General features: G+C 39.4%; 1 protein-coding gene across 4 annotated transcripts in view; it reads left to right on the top strand.

Annotated features, from left to right (window-relative positions):
- RNLS (renalase, FAD dependent amine oxidase) overlaps nucleotides 1-15,996 on the top strand; it is a 129,684-nt gene extending 113,688 nt beyond the window's left edge. For all 4 annotated transcript variants that reach the window (XM_087932372.1, XM_026719930.2, XM_026719931.2 and 1 more), the window contains 2 exons: nucleotides 1,096-1,271; nucleotides 15,716-15,996. In XM_087932372.1, the coding sequence (XP_087788498.1) occupies nucleotides 1,096-1,271; nucleotides 15,716-15,868 (329 nt within the window). In that variant the 3' untranslated portion in view covers nucleotides 15,869-15,996. The remainder of the gene's footprint in view (nucleotides 1-1,095; nucleotides 1,272-15,715) is intronic.
- Nucleotides 15,997-16,282: the final 286 nt, after the last annotated feature.

The following is a 16,282-nucleotide window of genomic DNA, read 5'->3' as shown; positions in this document are numbered from 1 at the left end:
CAGTGCTTTCACAGTGCTCTGAAAGCAGTTTACAGAGTCAGCATGTTGCCCCCGACAATCTGGGTCCTCATTTTATCCACCTCGGAAGGATGGAAGCCTGAGTCAACCTTGAGCCGGGTGGGATTCGATCCACCAAATTACAGGCAGCTGGCAATCAGCAGAAGTAGCCTGTAATACTGCATTCTAATCACTGCGTCACCATGGCTCTTAAGTGTGAAAACCAGTCATAAGTCACTTTGCTCAGTGCCATTGGAACTTCAAACGGTCACTAAATGAATGGTTGTAAGCTGAGGACTATCTGTGCAGTGGTTCTTCTTCCTCTGTTTTTAGTAAGTTTGAAGTGGTGGGTGGTTGGGTTTGAGATTCTCCATCTCGTGGTTAGATTCCGCCACTCTTCATTCCTAACATGGAATGAAGCTATTTTTAAAGGTCATCCATCTTTATCCAGGAATCAACAGTAACTCAAACCCAACCCAAAATATATTACAATGTTGTCATTTATTATTTTGATTTCTTTTTCTTACTGCATTGAAGTTTAGGCAACTTAGAATCCTCTATAATAGAAGAACATATATGGTAGCTCCTGACTTACAAACACAGTTGGGACCAGAATTTTGATCACTAAACAGCCCAATTGTTAAACAAATCACATGTTATTAAATGAATCATGCTCTCATTAAGTAAATCTGTCTTCCCCAATTGACTGTTTGTTGAAAGCCAGCTGAGAAGGGCACAATTTATGATCACGTGACTGCTAGATGCTGCAATTAGCATAAATGTGAGCCAGTTGCCAAGAGCCTAAATTATGATCACATGATCACAGGGGTAGTGTAAAATCATAATTTCAAGGACAGGCCATAAGTCACATTTTCTAAGGCTGTTGTAACTTAGAACCATCATTAAATGAGCAGTCGTAAATTTAGGACCTGTAAGTCTAACCAAATCTCACAAGCATTAACAGTAATTTTTTTCTGATTATCATTTCCTAGATGGACAGATATCCTTGATTAAATCTTTAATTTTGAACATAAGAGATCCATAAAGGGAATGTCGTTGGTGCCATTTGTAGACATTTTCCTGCTTTGTCTCTTACAGAATCACCTGATATTGCTCCATCTGTTGTTGTTCATACCACTGTGTCTTTTGGAGCTGAACATTTGGAATGGGACAAAGCAAAGGTCCAGCAGTTGATTATAAATGAATTGAAAGCCATAATGCCTCAGTTGCCTGAACCAGCAAGTATCAAATGCCAGAAATGGAGATATTCTCAGGTAATTCCTAATAACAATTTATAATAGTGAATTTTGGTCAGAGGTTGGATTAGATAATCTCCACTGAGCCTTTCAATAATTCTAAAATGTATAAGTCAGTTACCAGCCAAATATACTTTATTCAAAGCAGGCAAATTTAATTTCTGCTGAAGAATCACACTGTTTTTTGCACATCTCAGTAACTATTGACAATGTATTAAATGCTTTGGAAGATTGGTTGAAGGCAAATTGCTTCTGAGCAATCTGGGAATTTGTATTGTGTCTTCATTAGTGTCTTGATAAAACAAGAATGACCAGCTATAAACACAAAATTCCTACATTGTATAAGAGAGGGATTCTCAGGAAATATAGCATATTTAATTTACTTATACAATTGTGTCTTCGTTATGTAATGTGTGGTTCCCAGAAGGCCTATGGCTAAAAAGGTGGAATATACATTGAAATATTAAATAATGTATTCAGAGAGTAACACATATTGATATAATGGAATCAAAATAAGCCAAAGAGCAAATGTTGTTACTGTGCATTGGACTTACTGTAAGTAGCTGGCATTGCCCTAGGTGCAACAAGATATAAGCAAAGTTTCAGCAGAAAGTTTTCTAGCAAAAGTTGTCAAGAACAAAACTGGGTGGCATAAAAGAAATGAGAACTTTCCAGTGTAAAGAAAAAGGCTTTATTTTGAGGTAGTTTTGAGCAATCAGTATTAATAAACATTATCTAACAGTATACTAAAATAAGAAGTATTAAATCATAAGTCTAAAATCAAACTCTAAACAGCAAGTAAAAATAGCAATAACAATAAAAGATTATCTTTAAACCTTGGGAACAAAAAACATCTAGAAGATAACAGTATTAGCTAAAATAGAAAATAAAAAGAGTCTTGCAAAATCAAATCACTGCTTGTTCTCATACTAGCAGTCTATTTTCCACAAAGGCTTTCAAGATGTCTATGGATAGAACACAAACAATAGGTGAGGGCAATTCTAATCCTCTGTTGTGCTTGTGCTATTAGAATAGAATAACAGCGTTGGAAGGGACCTTGGAGGTCTTCTAGTCCAACTCCCCTGCTCAGGCAGGAAACCCTATACCATTTCAGACAAATGGTTGTCCAATCTCTTCTTTAAAACTTCCAGCATTGAAGCATTCACAACTTCCGGAGGCAAGTTGTTCCACTGTTTAGTTGTCCTAACTGTCAGGAAATTTCTCCTTAGTTCTAAGTTGCTTCTCTCCTTGATTAGTTTCCATTCATTGCTTCTTGTCCTGCCCTCAGGTGCTTTGAAGAATAGCTTGACTCCCTCTTCTCTGTGGCAATCCCTGAGATATTGGAACACTGCTATCATGTCTCCCCTAGTCCTTCTTTTCATCAAACTAGACACACCCAATTCCAACAACCATTCTTTATATGTTTTAGCCTCCAATCCCCTAATCGTATTTGTAATTTTTTGTTAAATCTTTGTATTATATTGAAGCACGTGGCCTCTGGCCCTACAATTATTATATACCCATCATTACAAGTTGCCGTTGTTGGCTTTGTCTTCCTGAATTTGTACAATCCCCTTTTAAAAGAATCCCACTTGATGATCATTGCCACATCCTTTGAAAGCAACTTCAACACCACCACAATATTACTTGTACTCTCTCCATGACCAAAACAGTGTTTTCTGATTGAGACTAGATTGCTACAATGTGATGTGTGGGGGACCTGTCTTGGTAGAGTTCTCAGAAATGAGACAAAAGAATAAATCTTATTAGCTGAATAGACAGAGAACTTGTGACGTCTGTTCTGACTGGGGCCTAGTTGAAGTCTATTTTAATGTGTTGATATGAGACTTTAAAGCCCTTGGCCTTTACTCCATGATACATAATGGACTGCTTTCTCTCTATAATGCCTGTTTTCAGCTGTCCCTTGTGGACCAGGCATCCTTTGGAAAATACCTGGGACGGGATAACGATTTGTTGTGTTCCTGAAGCTTGGAATATCCTTCCCAAACAAAATATATTAATTTTCAGAGTTGTGCATACAAAAAGAACTCTTGTGCATGAATACCCTTGAGTAGGGAAGGGAGATTGCTTTTGAGTGGGTGCTCTTAAAAGAGACAGATAATCAGAGTTGGAAGGGACCTTACAGGTCATCTAATCCAACCCCCCACCCAAGCAGGAGACCCTTCACCATTTCTGACAAATGGTAGTCCAATCTCTTCTTGAAGGTCTCAAGTGATGGCACTCCCACAACTTCTGAGGGCAAGCCGTTCCATTGGTTGATTGTTCACACTGTCAGAAAGTTTCTCCTTATTTCCAGGTTGAATCTCTCCTTGTTCAGTTTCCATCCATTATTCCTTGTCTGCCTACAGGTGCTTTAGAAAATAGCTTGACCCCTTCCTCTCTATGGCAGCCCATCTTTTGGTTGTTATGCTGTTTATCTGACTTATATGTTTCTAATTATTGAATTTGATTGTGGTATTCTGCCTTAGGGTGCTAGTGATGTAAAAGAGACGATGTAAATATGTTCAAAGATAAAAGAGATGAACCAAACTGCGGTGGATATCTTTGTCAAGCAACTTCACTGTTGAAGGAGATTGGGGGGAGTGGGGGGGAACTAGAGGAAATGCCAAATGAATTGGAACACTTTTAATATTGTATGCTAGAGAGAAATATAAAGAAACATTTTTCAGTGGTACCAAGCAAACGTTGCTTTCTCTTTTTGGTACACCAAAAGAAGTGTTAGCATGTACGATCAATGTAGAAGTTAGCAAAACAAATGGGGAAAAAAGCAGTTAAAAATTACCAGATGGAAAGTGAAGAGAATATCCTCTTTAAACTTTTTTGGGGGGGATTTGCATCATTCTTTAGTTTGGTTTGTCTCTTCTGGATCAAAGACTCCTTGTAACTGAATTACAGATGTCGGGCTTTCCACTCTAGTTTCTCCCTCTTGTCCCTGTCCTAAAAACCAGAAATCATAGACTTGTTCTTTAAAGAGAGAGAATTCTGAATACCAGTAGATAAATCTGAACAACAGATTTAAAGTTCAAACTGTTGTTTTGTGTTTAAAAAAAACCCTCACAGGATAATAAACCACTTGCCCTCTTGGTGTAACCCAGGGTTTTCCCCCACCTAAACCCAAGAGGCACATACCCTGATAATCTCTCTTTTATCACCACATCCCACATCAGTAGTTTCATCTAGTCCCACCCAGGAAGGCAGGAGACTTAAGTCATGCTTAATAGTGTAGGAAGTAATTAAATATGAATTTTCTGTCCTTTCCAGACACTGTCTTAAGAGGGTCAAACCTGTTGTTTTGTCTTCCCATTACCTCAGAGGCAAATTAAATAAGTGCAGTGACTTGAAAAAAGAGTAATATCATGTTCAACCAACCCAAGGATAAGTGCATAATCAGCTAAATACCTACCGACTCTGAATTTAGTGTTATTATAGCAAGCGAAGCAAATTTCCTTAAAATGGTCAGGTGAATTATTTGGTGGTACAGGTAGTCCTTACAACTTACAACTGGGGCCAGAAGCTCCATTGCTAAGCAGTAGAGTTGTTGAATCATGCAATCTTTTTGCCATGGTCCTTAAGCGAGTCTTAGAATCATTAAATGAATCCAGCGTCCCCACCACCACTGATTTTCCTTGTCAGAAGCCCCCTGAGGTCACAAAGGGTTATCACTTCACTCTGGGATGCTGCAACCACCACAAATAGTTGCCAAGCAACCAAATTTTGATCACATGACCATAGGGATGCTACAGTGGTCATTAAGTGTGGGAACCAGTTGTAAATCACTTTTTTCAGAGCTGTCATGTTTTTGAATAGTCAAGGACTACCCGTAGTTAGAATTTGGTTCTGGAAAAGTGTATATTTTTAAAAACAAATAGAATGATCATCTCTAGCAATAAAATATGAGTTTACAAACATAGAGTATACTCATCAGATCATTGAAATTAGAAATTGCTGACCATTTAGCAAAGATATATAACTTGACCCTCAAATTGGCCTCAATGAAATAGGATTGGAAAGAAGCTATTTTAACAAATAGGGACCAAGAGGAGACTTGAAAAATGATCGAGTGGTCAGTTTTCTGGCCTAATTGGAAAAGTTCATCAAAGAAAAAATAACAAAGCATATAGAGCCGTTGCCTATTGCTCTTCCAGGTTCCGGCGCACCAGCCAGCTGGTTTTCACATGCACGGGAGTGCCGGAAACTGGAAGAGCAGCCGCCCAGTGTTCATGCGCATGCCGGAAAGATTATCTTCTGGTTTCCAGCATGTGCACCGACCACTTGGTCTTCCAAAAGCTGGGAGACCAGGTGGCCGGTGCACATGAACATGCCAGATACCAGAAGAACAGCTGCCCAACAGGCGCATGTGCACCGGGTGGCTGCTTTTCCGGTTTCCAGCGAGCATGCACACACTCCCATTTCAGCACTCTGTGTCGAAAAGATTCACCAACGCTGATATAGAGGAACAAGCTTTGCTGAAGGAAAATCAGAATGAATTCTACAAAAAAATACATCCCACTTCCTCCTGAAGGTGTTTGAGTATCAGCAGGCATCTAGGATGGATGTGACTGTCTTGGTGCTGTGTGCTTGGATTTTCAAAAACTCCCTGACAAAGTTCCTATCAAAAATTATTGACTAAACTTAAAAGCCATGATCTAAGACGACTTTTTATTTAATGGATCATTAACTGATTAAAAACAGAATGGGCATTTTTGTCAGGGGAAGAAGGAATGAAATGGAGTCCCTGAAGGATCTGTTCATAAATTTTCTTGAATTTGGGACCCGTAGTAAACTGGCTAAGGTGTCAGTAATACCATATACTAAGAGAAGAGAAAACTAATAGTATCTATCAAGAGCTTTGGAAAGATCTCTTTAAACTGGATGAGCAATCAATTAAATGGGAAATGCAATTCAATTTTTATAAATGTGACCCTAATTTCAGAAAGAGAGCCAGTTTCTGATAGTGGTTAAGGCAGAGGTCTCCAAACTTGGCAACTTTAAGACTTGTGGACTTCAACCCCCAGAATTCTCCAGTCAGTTATGGAGAATTCTGGGAGTTGAAGTCCACAAGTCTTAAAGTTGCCAAGTTTGGAGACCTCTGGATTAAGGCATCAGACTGACAGTGGGAGACTATGAAGTCTAGTCCTGCCTTGAGTACAAAGCCAGCTGAGTGACCTTGGGCCAATCACTTTCTCTTAGCCCTAGGAAAGGAACAATGGCAAACCACTTCTGAAGAGTCTTGCCAAGAATAGTGCAAACAAAGACTAATCCAGGCAGTTGCTAGGAATAAAAAAAATGACTTGAAGACAGCCTCCTAACTTCACAAATACTTTGAAAACTGTGTTTCTGTATATAACTAATCAGGAAGAAAATCAACCTAGTGGATAGTTCAATTGATATTTTATTTATTTGTTTACCTGTTTGTTTGGCTGCCCCAATCTGGAAAACTCTGAACAGCTTTACAAAATAGTAACAGCAATAAATATAAAATGACTCTAGCAATACAAAACTAGTACCATTCTGGAAGGAAAGAAGAGAACATCCAAATTCCCTACAATTCCGAGTGCTCTTCCATATATCTAACCCAAGGCCTGCAAAAAATTTGAAGATAGACAACATAAGAGTCACAGACATCTCCAAAAACATGTTGTTTCTAACAGCAGATTCCACAACTGAGAACATCCATCTATCTTCTCAGTCCCACTAAATAATTGCTTAATTGGTGGGGCCCAAAGTAAATGAACTGCGGGGGATTGCATAAAATAGACAGACATTACAAGAATAATCAGTCTCTCAGATATACGTGCCCTTTGCCATATATAATAACTAGCACCTTGAATTGCACCTGGAAGCCAAACATTAACCACTGCAACTCACACAGCAGATATGTTAAAATATAGACATAGCAAGGATTGCTCGTCATTGCTTTTACATAGACCTAAACTGCAATCTAATAAGTGTTTCTTGAATGTCATATTTTTAGCCCTTGTAGCTTAGTCCTGCCCACACTGAATTCTTCCCACACTGTCAGCAGACCTGCATGGTTTCTTTTCTCAGAACTTCACCAGTCTGTCTTAGAACTAGCAGAACTGAACCTAGAAACTTCTGCCGGCAAAACATGTGCTTCATGTGGGGGACAGCTGAGATACGCTGTTAAAAGCATCTTTAGATTTAACTAAAGTTGTAGTCACAGTACATGTTTGTGTGTCGATAGTAATTTTTTTAAAAAAGATATGCAGCAGATGGAAAGGGCATATAAGAAATTTTTGTCCAAATGGCAGGAGGAATGCAAAAATTGATTTCTACATCCCTGATTCAAATGATCTCAACAATGTAATGCAGTGTCTATTTTTTACATTTAAACAAAGCAATTCATATTAAATAAGAAAAGCCATTTTAGTCCACTCTTTCTTTGGCCAAAAGTGAATGCTTCAGTCATTTGTACAGTGCAATTTGTCCATGTAGCTGGGAGTAAAAATGCTGGCTTGTCCTGGACTCGGGACTAGCTGATTTAATGGGGGATCCAGCTATTAGAATGTTGATCATATGAAAAGGTCCCAAGATCTTCGAATTTTGTGCCAAGCTGTGCAAATCTTTCTCAGAATTTCAAAGATCATTGATTGATTGATTGAATGAATGATTATGTGCCATCAAGTCAATGTCAACTGATAGAGACCACATAAATTTTCTCCATGACAATCTGTCCCTAACTTGGTCTTTCGGGTCTTCCAATGATGTATCCATTGCCATTATAACTGAATTTAACAAAATAACAGAGTTGGAAGGAACCTTGGAGGTCTAGTCTAGATAGTTAAACCATTGCATAATGATAATTGTAGCCTAATAGATCATAAATATATGTCCTTAATTTCATTGCATGGTTGAAGACAATAATCCTGTAGCATTTTCTATATATATTAGATGTATATCCTACTTTTCATTCAGGAGCATTCCTCCTTCTATTTTTCCACCCAGCAACACCAATTCTGTGAGGTAGGTTAGGTTGGGAGAGAAAATTTGGCTTAGGCACCTAGGGAACCTCTGTGGTAAGGATGAGCTTGAACCTTGTTGTGTTCTGGCATTAGAGTAGTAAGAATGAATAGTGAATTGTACTAAGGCAGTAACCTAAATAACAACTAAAATACATCTATAGTTTTATAATTGATTCTGTCTTCCATAATGATAACTATTGTAAAATTCTATGGCTGTTGCTAGTCTATTACCATCAACACAATTCTCTTAAGGTCTTGCTTTTTTTATCCTTTGTCCCTCAGACACACCTTTTCTGTTTGTAAGAGAAGCATCCAAATGCTTTGACTATTGAAATAGAAAATCTCTCCCTTTTAACAAACCAGCTGAATCGTCAGCACATCATAGCCAATACTGGCTGATCTTGAGATGTTAAATGGGTTGAAGTTGATTATTACTTTGACTGGAGTCTACACAGTAGGAAACAATGGGAAGTCACCCTTCTTAAGAGAAGACAATTACTCCAGCAAATCACTAATGAATTGTTACCAAGAGAACAAAAAGTCTACCAGGAGCTAAGACCAACCCAAGGGAGGCTTTACCATTTCTCCTTTTAGCAACAAAGGAAGCCCAGCTTCTTGTGGCTGCTGCCAGCTATTCTCAGAATCTGATAATTTAACAAGTTATGTGAACAGTAATACTCAGATGAATAGGGAAAGTTCTGTTTATGTCATAGAAGTCAGTGATGACTTATAAATGGTAGTAGCAACAAATGTTATTGACAGCCCTTCTTCATATTAATAGAAATTATAAATGTCAAGTTATATCTTTTTCCCCAAATTCAAACATACACCAAAAGTTCCAAAAATAAATCAGAACAAAAGAAGACAAGTTTTTTACAAAATGAAATATCATTTCTTTGCCAGTGGTGGGCTAACCTTCACAACACAGAGTTCTGAACTTAAATGTGCACACATATACAAAAAGAGAAGTAGCATAGGATGGGGGATACCTAATTTGATCATTGTATATGTGGGAAGGAGCTTAGGATTGTAGGTTTATCACAAGCTGAACATTAAAGCATGATATGGTTGCAAAAGAAAATGTAATTGCAGCCTTCAATTAGTAGAATCATGTTTTCCAAGTCAGAAGAAGTAAGAATACCAAATTAATCTTCATTGATTAGACCTTATCTGGAGTTCTGTTTCTGAGTTCTGTTTCAAGGCATTGTTTATTAAGGATGTAGGAGGATTTGGGGTTTCTATTATAGAAAAAAATAGCGCATGGAGTAGGGAGGGACATAATATGATAGCTTCCATAAGGAAAAAATATTCTTTTTGTTGTTGTAGAAGACAACACTACATTTACTAGATTAACATGACATTGAATTAAGAATGAATGGATGATGCATGGATATTGACTGAATGCAACAGTGATCAGTATAAAACAAGGATATGAAGTGGTTTAGATCAGGGGTCCCCAACACACAGGCCATGGCCTACTTCTGGGCCTTGAACCTTTTGGAACCAGGAAGTAGACGTGGCAGGTAAGCATGCTCACTTACGCAAGCAGCAAGCATGCACATGCTCAATTTGCGCAAGTGGGCACAAGCACATGCCACTTGCGCAAATGGAGTTGTACACACATTTGCCTGCCGCTTGTGTGGAATCCTCCTGGTCAGCAAAGCCAGAAAAATTGAGGACGATTAGAGAAAATGAGCTAAAATCACATTGCAAAATGAATATTATACGGAGGAACATGAAATGAGTTGAAAGAAGGGGGATGACTAAAAAAGTTGTGGTTGGATGGAGTCAGTGAGATCTTGGAAAAGGGAGAGGAGAACTTTACAGAATAAAAAGTAATGCATGAAGCAGGAAATGTATCTCCCCCCACTTGAGGTCTACAAACAGAAAGTTGAGGGTTTTTTTCATCTTTGTACTGAGTAAGACTTGGATGAAATCAGGTAGAGTGCCTCCCCTCCAACTCTGACTCATTCTTTCCTCTGTTTTATATGCTTCCTCAGATTCTTAGTTTTTAATTCAGCTGAGTAAACTTGCCTTGACATCTTTTGCATATTGCACCGAGGCACTGTCCTAGCCGCTATGTTGCTTCCCATATCATTGGAGAAGGTACAACTTTAAACACTGCAATTTAGCACTGCCTTATAGTGTAAGGAACAAAAGCAGTTATTGAACAAATGGACCTATGAGGATTACATGTAGTGTTATGTATATTATTAATCTGAGCTGCTGGAGGAAAGGTGGGATACAAGTCTAATAATTGAATATTTTTGCCATGCTTTAGTTTGGATGCCTCTAAGAATGTCTTAGGGCAGGGGTCGGCAACCTTAAACACTCAAAGTGCCACAAAGGTCCTAACCGGAACCCCCCCCCCCAATTCAATTCTGGACCAAACGGAATTCCAGTTCCCCCACCATAGAGTCTCCTCCTAGCACGGCGTCCTTTTTCCTCTATCTGTCCTAACCGAAAGCCCTATCAATTGTGGAGCTGACCGGTGACACGGAGCTGCAGCAGCAGGATGAAAGAGCCACACGCAGCTCCGGAGCCGCTGGTTGCTGATCCCTGTCTTAGGAGGTAGAGTGAAAAAAGTCAAGATGGCATCTACAGACACATGATTGAACCCCCTCTCTTTTTGTGGCATGTAAAAAAATGTCCAAGGCTTTGATCGCACGGATGTTATGTGGAATGTTTCTGTCTTCCCTGGTAGGTCCCCCCAAATGACTGCACCAAGCAACAAATTGGCATTGACGGTCTAAGTCAGGGGTCCCCAAACTCTGGGACATAACCCACTACCAGGCTGTGGCCTCTTCAGAAATGGGCCACACAAGCAGCTGACGCACAGCTCAACTTGAACATGCCGGCCTGCCATTTCCGTGGGGCAGTTCTCCTCTCTCCACCCAACCCACTGGGCTACCAAGCCGTAAAGATTGGGGACCACTGGTCTAAAGAGAACCAGAGGAAACAGGAAATTGACATCAAGCGTTGTGTTGAGTAGACAAAAGGGTCAGTCATCAGAGCTATGGTGGGAATCAGCCTGGAAAAAGTGAAAGACATAGGCTGCGCACAGCTGCATGAGCTTGGAAAGATTAGAGGAAGATCAGTGCGAGATTGGATAAGTAAATCTGTTGCTTTGCTTTTAGGTTTGAATGTTTATACCTAAGATGGCTCTCATTTGGTTGATGGAGTTATTTGCTATGTTTGCTTAGCCACAAAAAAAGGAGGCAGAAGAGACTTATGCTACACTTGAACAGCTGAGGGGTATAAGGAAAGCTGAGGTTAAGGGAAAGGATTATTGGGTTGGTGTTTGCCTGCCCTTTCAGCTGCAGTCAATTTTGCTGGACAGATTTCTGTAACATTCCCACTATTTGGTAAGCATCCGCCTAGTGAGAGATAAACTATTTGCATATCACTCCTTTGATCTCTTTCAGTGCCTCTGGTAAGAGGTAGTCAACGCTTTTGCCCTTTTGACATTAATCTGTGGATCTGCCCTCTTTAAAAATTCCATATCTGTAAACATGTAAACAGCTATTTCCAGTTGCATCAGCAGTAATGGCCGTCTATGTTCCTTTTTATTTATACTGTACTTTTCCTTCTATAAACAGGCCAATTGATGCTGAAAGGAATCTGCTCCCCTCCTTTCCCAGAAAAATTAATTCAAAGAAAAAAACATGTCAAGTCTATTTTGCTTGGAATAAGGCAGTGCCATTTCTCTTTATTTAGACCATTCTTCTAGCATGAGTTACAAAGTAAAGGATGTACGTCCTTTGAGTTTGGGCTCTGTACTTCCCCTTCTTGTGGATTGCAACATGTTCTTTGCTGCCACTGTTCCTTCCTATTGCTTCTTCCCCTTCCCCCCTCCCCAATTTCTTTCTTAAATAATGCTGAATGTACATGTTTGCACAGTGGGAATATAGCAAATGGGGAGGGAGAACTGGAGACAGATTTCTGGGCTTACAAAATTGTTCTCGCGGTCCTATATTTTTATAAAAAGCACTCACTTCCCTCTCTGTCTTTTTCATAAGTGACTTGGAAGAGATTGAAGTCAGCAGATACATTCAGGAAAATTCATCAGGTTGTAATATAATAGGACACCTTCACAAAAGATTTTCTGACATCCTTAGAAACCAAAGTAAGAGGCCAAGACTTGTGCTCCCTGGATCAATGAGGGAGTTAATACATTGAGGGAACACCAAAAAAAGGGGTCAATTTATGTAATGATATGCAGGAATGACCTTGGGAGACCAGGCAAAGAGATGTTACCTTGGGAGATGCTGCCAGATAAGAGGGACAACTGCATAGTGGGTGGAGCAAGAGCTCAAAAAGGACACACACACCCAAGTTATCAGTCTGCAAAAGTGATGGCAAGAGAACAGTACTTTCGGATGTGTAAGATCTTGTTAACGTAGCTTTAAAATAAAATAGAATTAGCTTATCTGGTCATGTTTCCTGTCTGATTTATCTGGTAAGGTTGATATCAATTTTGCAAATCTGAAATACAATTCTTCCACTGTCACCTTTGCAGCCCAATGACTTAGGGAGAGTTGCTCCACCCACTATACAATTGTGGGCTATGTTTTGACTTATCTGACTGTTTCCTAGACAGTATCTCTTTACCTGGTCTCCCAAGGTCATTCCCACATATTTCAATTTCCTCCCTCCCTTCAAATTTAACCCAAATGGAACCAGTCATGCTTAATTCAATCAAGTTAGTCAAGTCATGGCAGCACTGGTGCTCAGGCAGTTAACCTATTTTGCATAACTAGTTCTCCAAGAAAAACAGCTGAAGGCCATTCCAAAATTTCCTGCCAAAGTTAGACCATTGTGGAACACACCTCCCAAGGATAAATGAGCTTTAGTGGCCAAGCCATGCCTTCTTGCTCTTTGCCTGGCCGATGCTAGTGAAGTCCTAAACAGAGGTGGGATTCAAATTTTTTAACAACCGGTTCTGTGGCCATGGCTTAGGTGGTGGGCATGGCTTGGTGGTCATGTGACTGGGTGGACATGGCTTGATGGTCATGTTATTGGCTGGGTGTGGCCAACTCAATATCACTCACATCGAGGCATGCATCTCCTCACCTGGTCTTTCATGATTGTAGGGATGCTACAACAGTCGTAAGTGTGAAAAATGGTCATAAGTCACTTTTTTCAGTGCCACTGTAACTTTGAATTGTCACTCCACACAAGCAAAGTACCAGCAAAGGAGGGGAACAAAAACTCCAGAGATGTTCCAGAGACAGGAAGTCTAGTCCTGCCAAGAATGTAATAAGGGTTAACGGAGAGGCAGTTTCTGTAAGCAACACCAGAATGTTTCCTTCCTGCCTTCCTTACAGGATTAGGCCAGTCATTTCTTTTAGCAACCGGTTCTCCGAACTGCTTAAAATGTTAACAATCGGTTCTAGCGAATAGGTGCGAACTGGTAGAATCCTACCTCTGGTCCTAAAGCCTGTTCAGTGTTTTCCTGGTACAAGAGTTTGTGGGATTCTGGAAGTAAAGAAAGCCCTTTCTCCAGTTGGTAAACTTTAACCAAATATTGTTTCATCTATGACCACAACTAGGAAACAAAAAGCCAAAATTTTGTTGCCTATCCTACAAATGTATTCTGTACCCTGTTGGGGAAATTCAGCTCTTGGGACAAAGGAAATGTTAAAGATAAATTTTTTGAAAGGGATGCTGATTAAGTTGCTATTACAGTACAGATATCCAAAGTTTCGCCTTAGTTTCATCACTATAAAAACATGCAGAACTTTCTGCTTAATATTACCAGCATTCTGCTGAGAAAGGTATTTCCATCCCTTCACTTGCAGGCCACACCTGTGGCTAATGGGAAGGAAGATTTTGTGAGTCCTCTGTTGCACAGTGACTCTGTCCTTGTGGGCTAGTTAGGTGGAGGACATTATTTACTATGTTTGTCACTGCCTCACTTAGAACAAGATTAGGATCAAATTATTGATGGTAGGTTAATTCAAGGGCTTGGACCTCGAATGGTTGAATTATCTTCTCGCAGATTTATTTCCAACTGATAGAAGGTTGCTGCTTTGTCATCATTTAAACTCAAAAATTATTCTTTAGGCTCTTTATCACAGCCCTGGCTTTATCTTGTTTTAATCTCTTTGTATGTAACATTCTTTTTATTGTTGTTTTCTTTTACTGTATTCTGTGCATTTGGTTATGATCTATGTTTACAACTATAAAAATTGCTTTAATTTATAAGTAAAGTGCTTTATTAATACTTCACTATATTAGCCATACTATATTAAATGACACAATTTAGATTTATTTTAATTAGCCAGGTTTATCTGCTTGCTGGTCTTGGCCTACCCAAAGCATGGCAAAACATGAAGCATGAGATACTTGTTCTCGTAGATTTATTATTAAAACTGAATAGAAAAATGTGGATTAGACAGCATCACCACCAGATGGATTCGTAACTGGCTGACCAACCGTACTCAACGTGTAGTCCTCAGTGGAACTGCATCTACATGGAGGGAAGTATGCAGTGGGCTCTGTTTTAGGCCCAGTACTCCTCAACATATTCATCAATGATTTGGACGAGGGGAAAGATGGGGAACTCATCAAATTTGCAGACAACACCAAGCTAACAGGAATAGCCAACACTCCGGAAGGTAGGCTTAAGATGCAGAAGGATCTTGACAGACTTGAATATTGGGCGCCATCTAACAAAATGAAATTCAATGGTGAAAAAAGTAAGGTTCCACATTTAGGCAAGAAAAATAAAATGCACAGGTACAGTGTATGTGGTACCTTGCTCAACAGTGGTGACTGTGAGAGGGATCTTGGAGTCCTAGTGGACAAGCACTTAAATATGAGCCAGCAGTGTGCTGCAGCTGCCAAAACAGCCAACACAGCCTGAACAGAGGGATAGAATCAAGATCACGTGAATGTAAAATGTAAAAAATATGTTGAGACTCTAGAAAGAGTACAAAGAGCAACAAAGATGACTAGGAGACTCGAGGATAAAACATATAAAGAGCAGTTGCTGAAACTGGATATGTCTGGTCTTATGAAAAGGACTAGAGGTGACATGATAGCAGTGTTCTGATATTTCAGGGGCTGCCACAAAGGAGTCAAGCTTTTCTCCAAAGCACCTGAAGGCAGGACAGGAAGCAATGGGTGGAAACTAATCAAGGAGTGAAGCAATTTAGAACTAAGGAGAAATTTCCTGACAGTTAGAACAATTAATCCGTGGAACAACTTGCCTCCAGAAGTTGTAAATGCTCCAACACTGGAAGTTTTTGAGAAGAGATTAGATAACCATTTGTCTGAAGTGGTGTAGGATTTCCTGTAAGCAGGGGGTTGGACTAGAAGATCTCCAAGGTCTCTTCCAACGCTGTTATTCTGAAGCTATTACTTATAGCTAGTATATTTCCTTGAAATACCTCTTACCTGAATTTTAGGAAGGGTAATTAGTAGCTTCTCATTCTTGTATGTATTTTATTACAGGTTACAGAAGCTTTCTCTGGAAGTCCAGGACAAATTACTCTTCAGGCAAAACCTGTTCTCATCTGTGGAGGTGATGGATTTGTTCATTCCAATTTAGACGGGTGCATAGATTCAGCCTTAAGTGTTGTGAAGGCTTTAAAGGCCAGTTTGTAGCATTTTCATTTTTTTCTCTCCCAATATTAGTTCATTTTTATGATGAGTTATACACTGATATACCAATAAATAGGTGTTTGACATAGCAGTCCTCTGTTTTAAAGAAATAAAGAATGGAAGTCTTGAAATGTCGCAAAGATTTATTGCAAGAGAAGTGGATGTTGCTTATTTATTAACCCTTCCATGAGGGCACTAATGTGATAGCTTTTCTGGCTTCACAGTGTGTCAGGGATATACAAAGAATGAATGTATTCCTCTCTGGTTACCCCTCTTAAATTGCTGAAAATCTCATACTATGTGGACAAAATCTTAGCTTATTTCCTTAATTATTGCAAACCCAGACTTACACAGGGAACTACTCTGGTGGCTTTCCCATTCATATTCACATGATAAGATTGCCATTCTAGATTATTT

The sequence above is a fragment of the Pseudonaja textilis genome, chromosome 4 (genome assembly GCF_049901715.1).
Source record: "Pseudonaja textilis isolate UNSWEBS1 chromosome 4, rPseTex1.2, whole genome shotgun sequence".
In the NCBI taxonomy this organism is placed as follows: domain Eukaryota; kingdom Metazoa; phylum Chordata; class Lepidosauria; order Squamata; family Elapidae; genus Pseudonaja; species Pseudonaja textilis.
The sequence above is the reverse complement of the archived record's forward strand: the minus strand, read 5'-3'. Positions and strand labels throughout refer to the sequence as shown.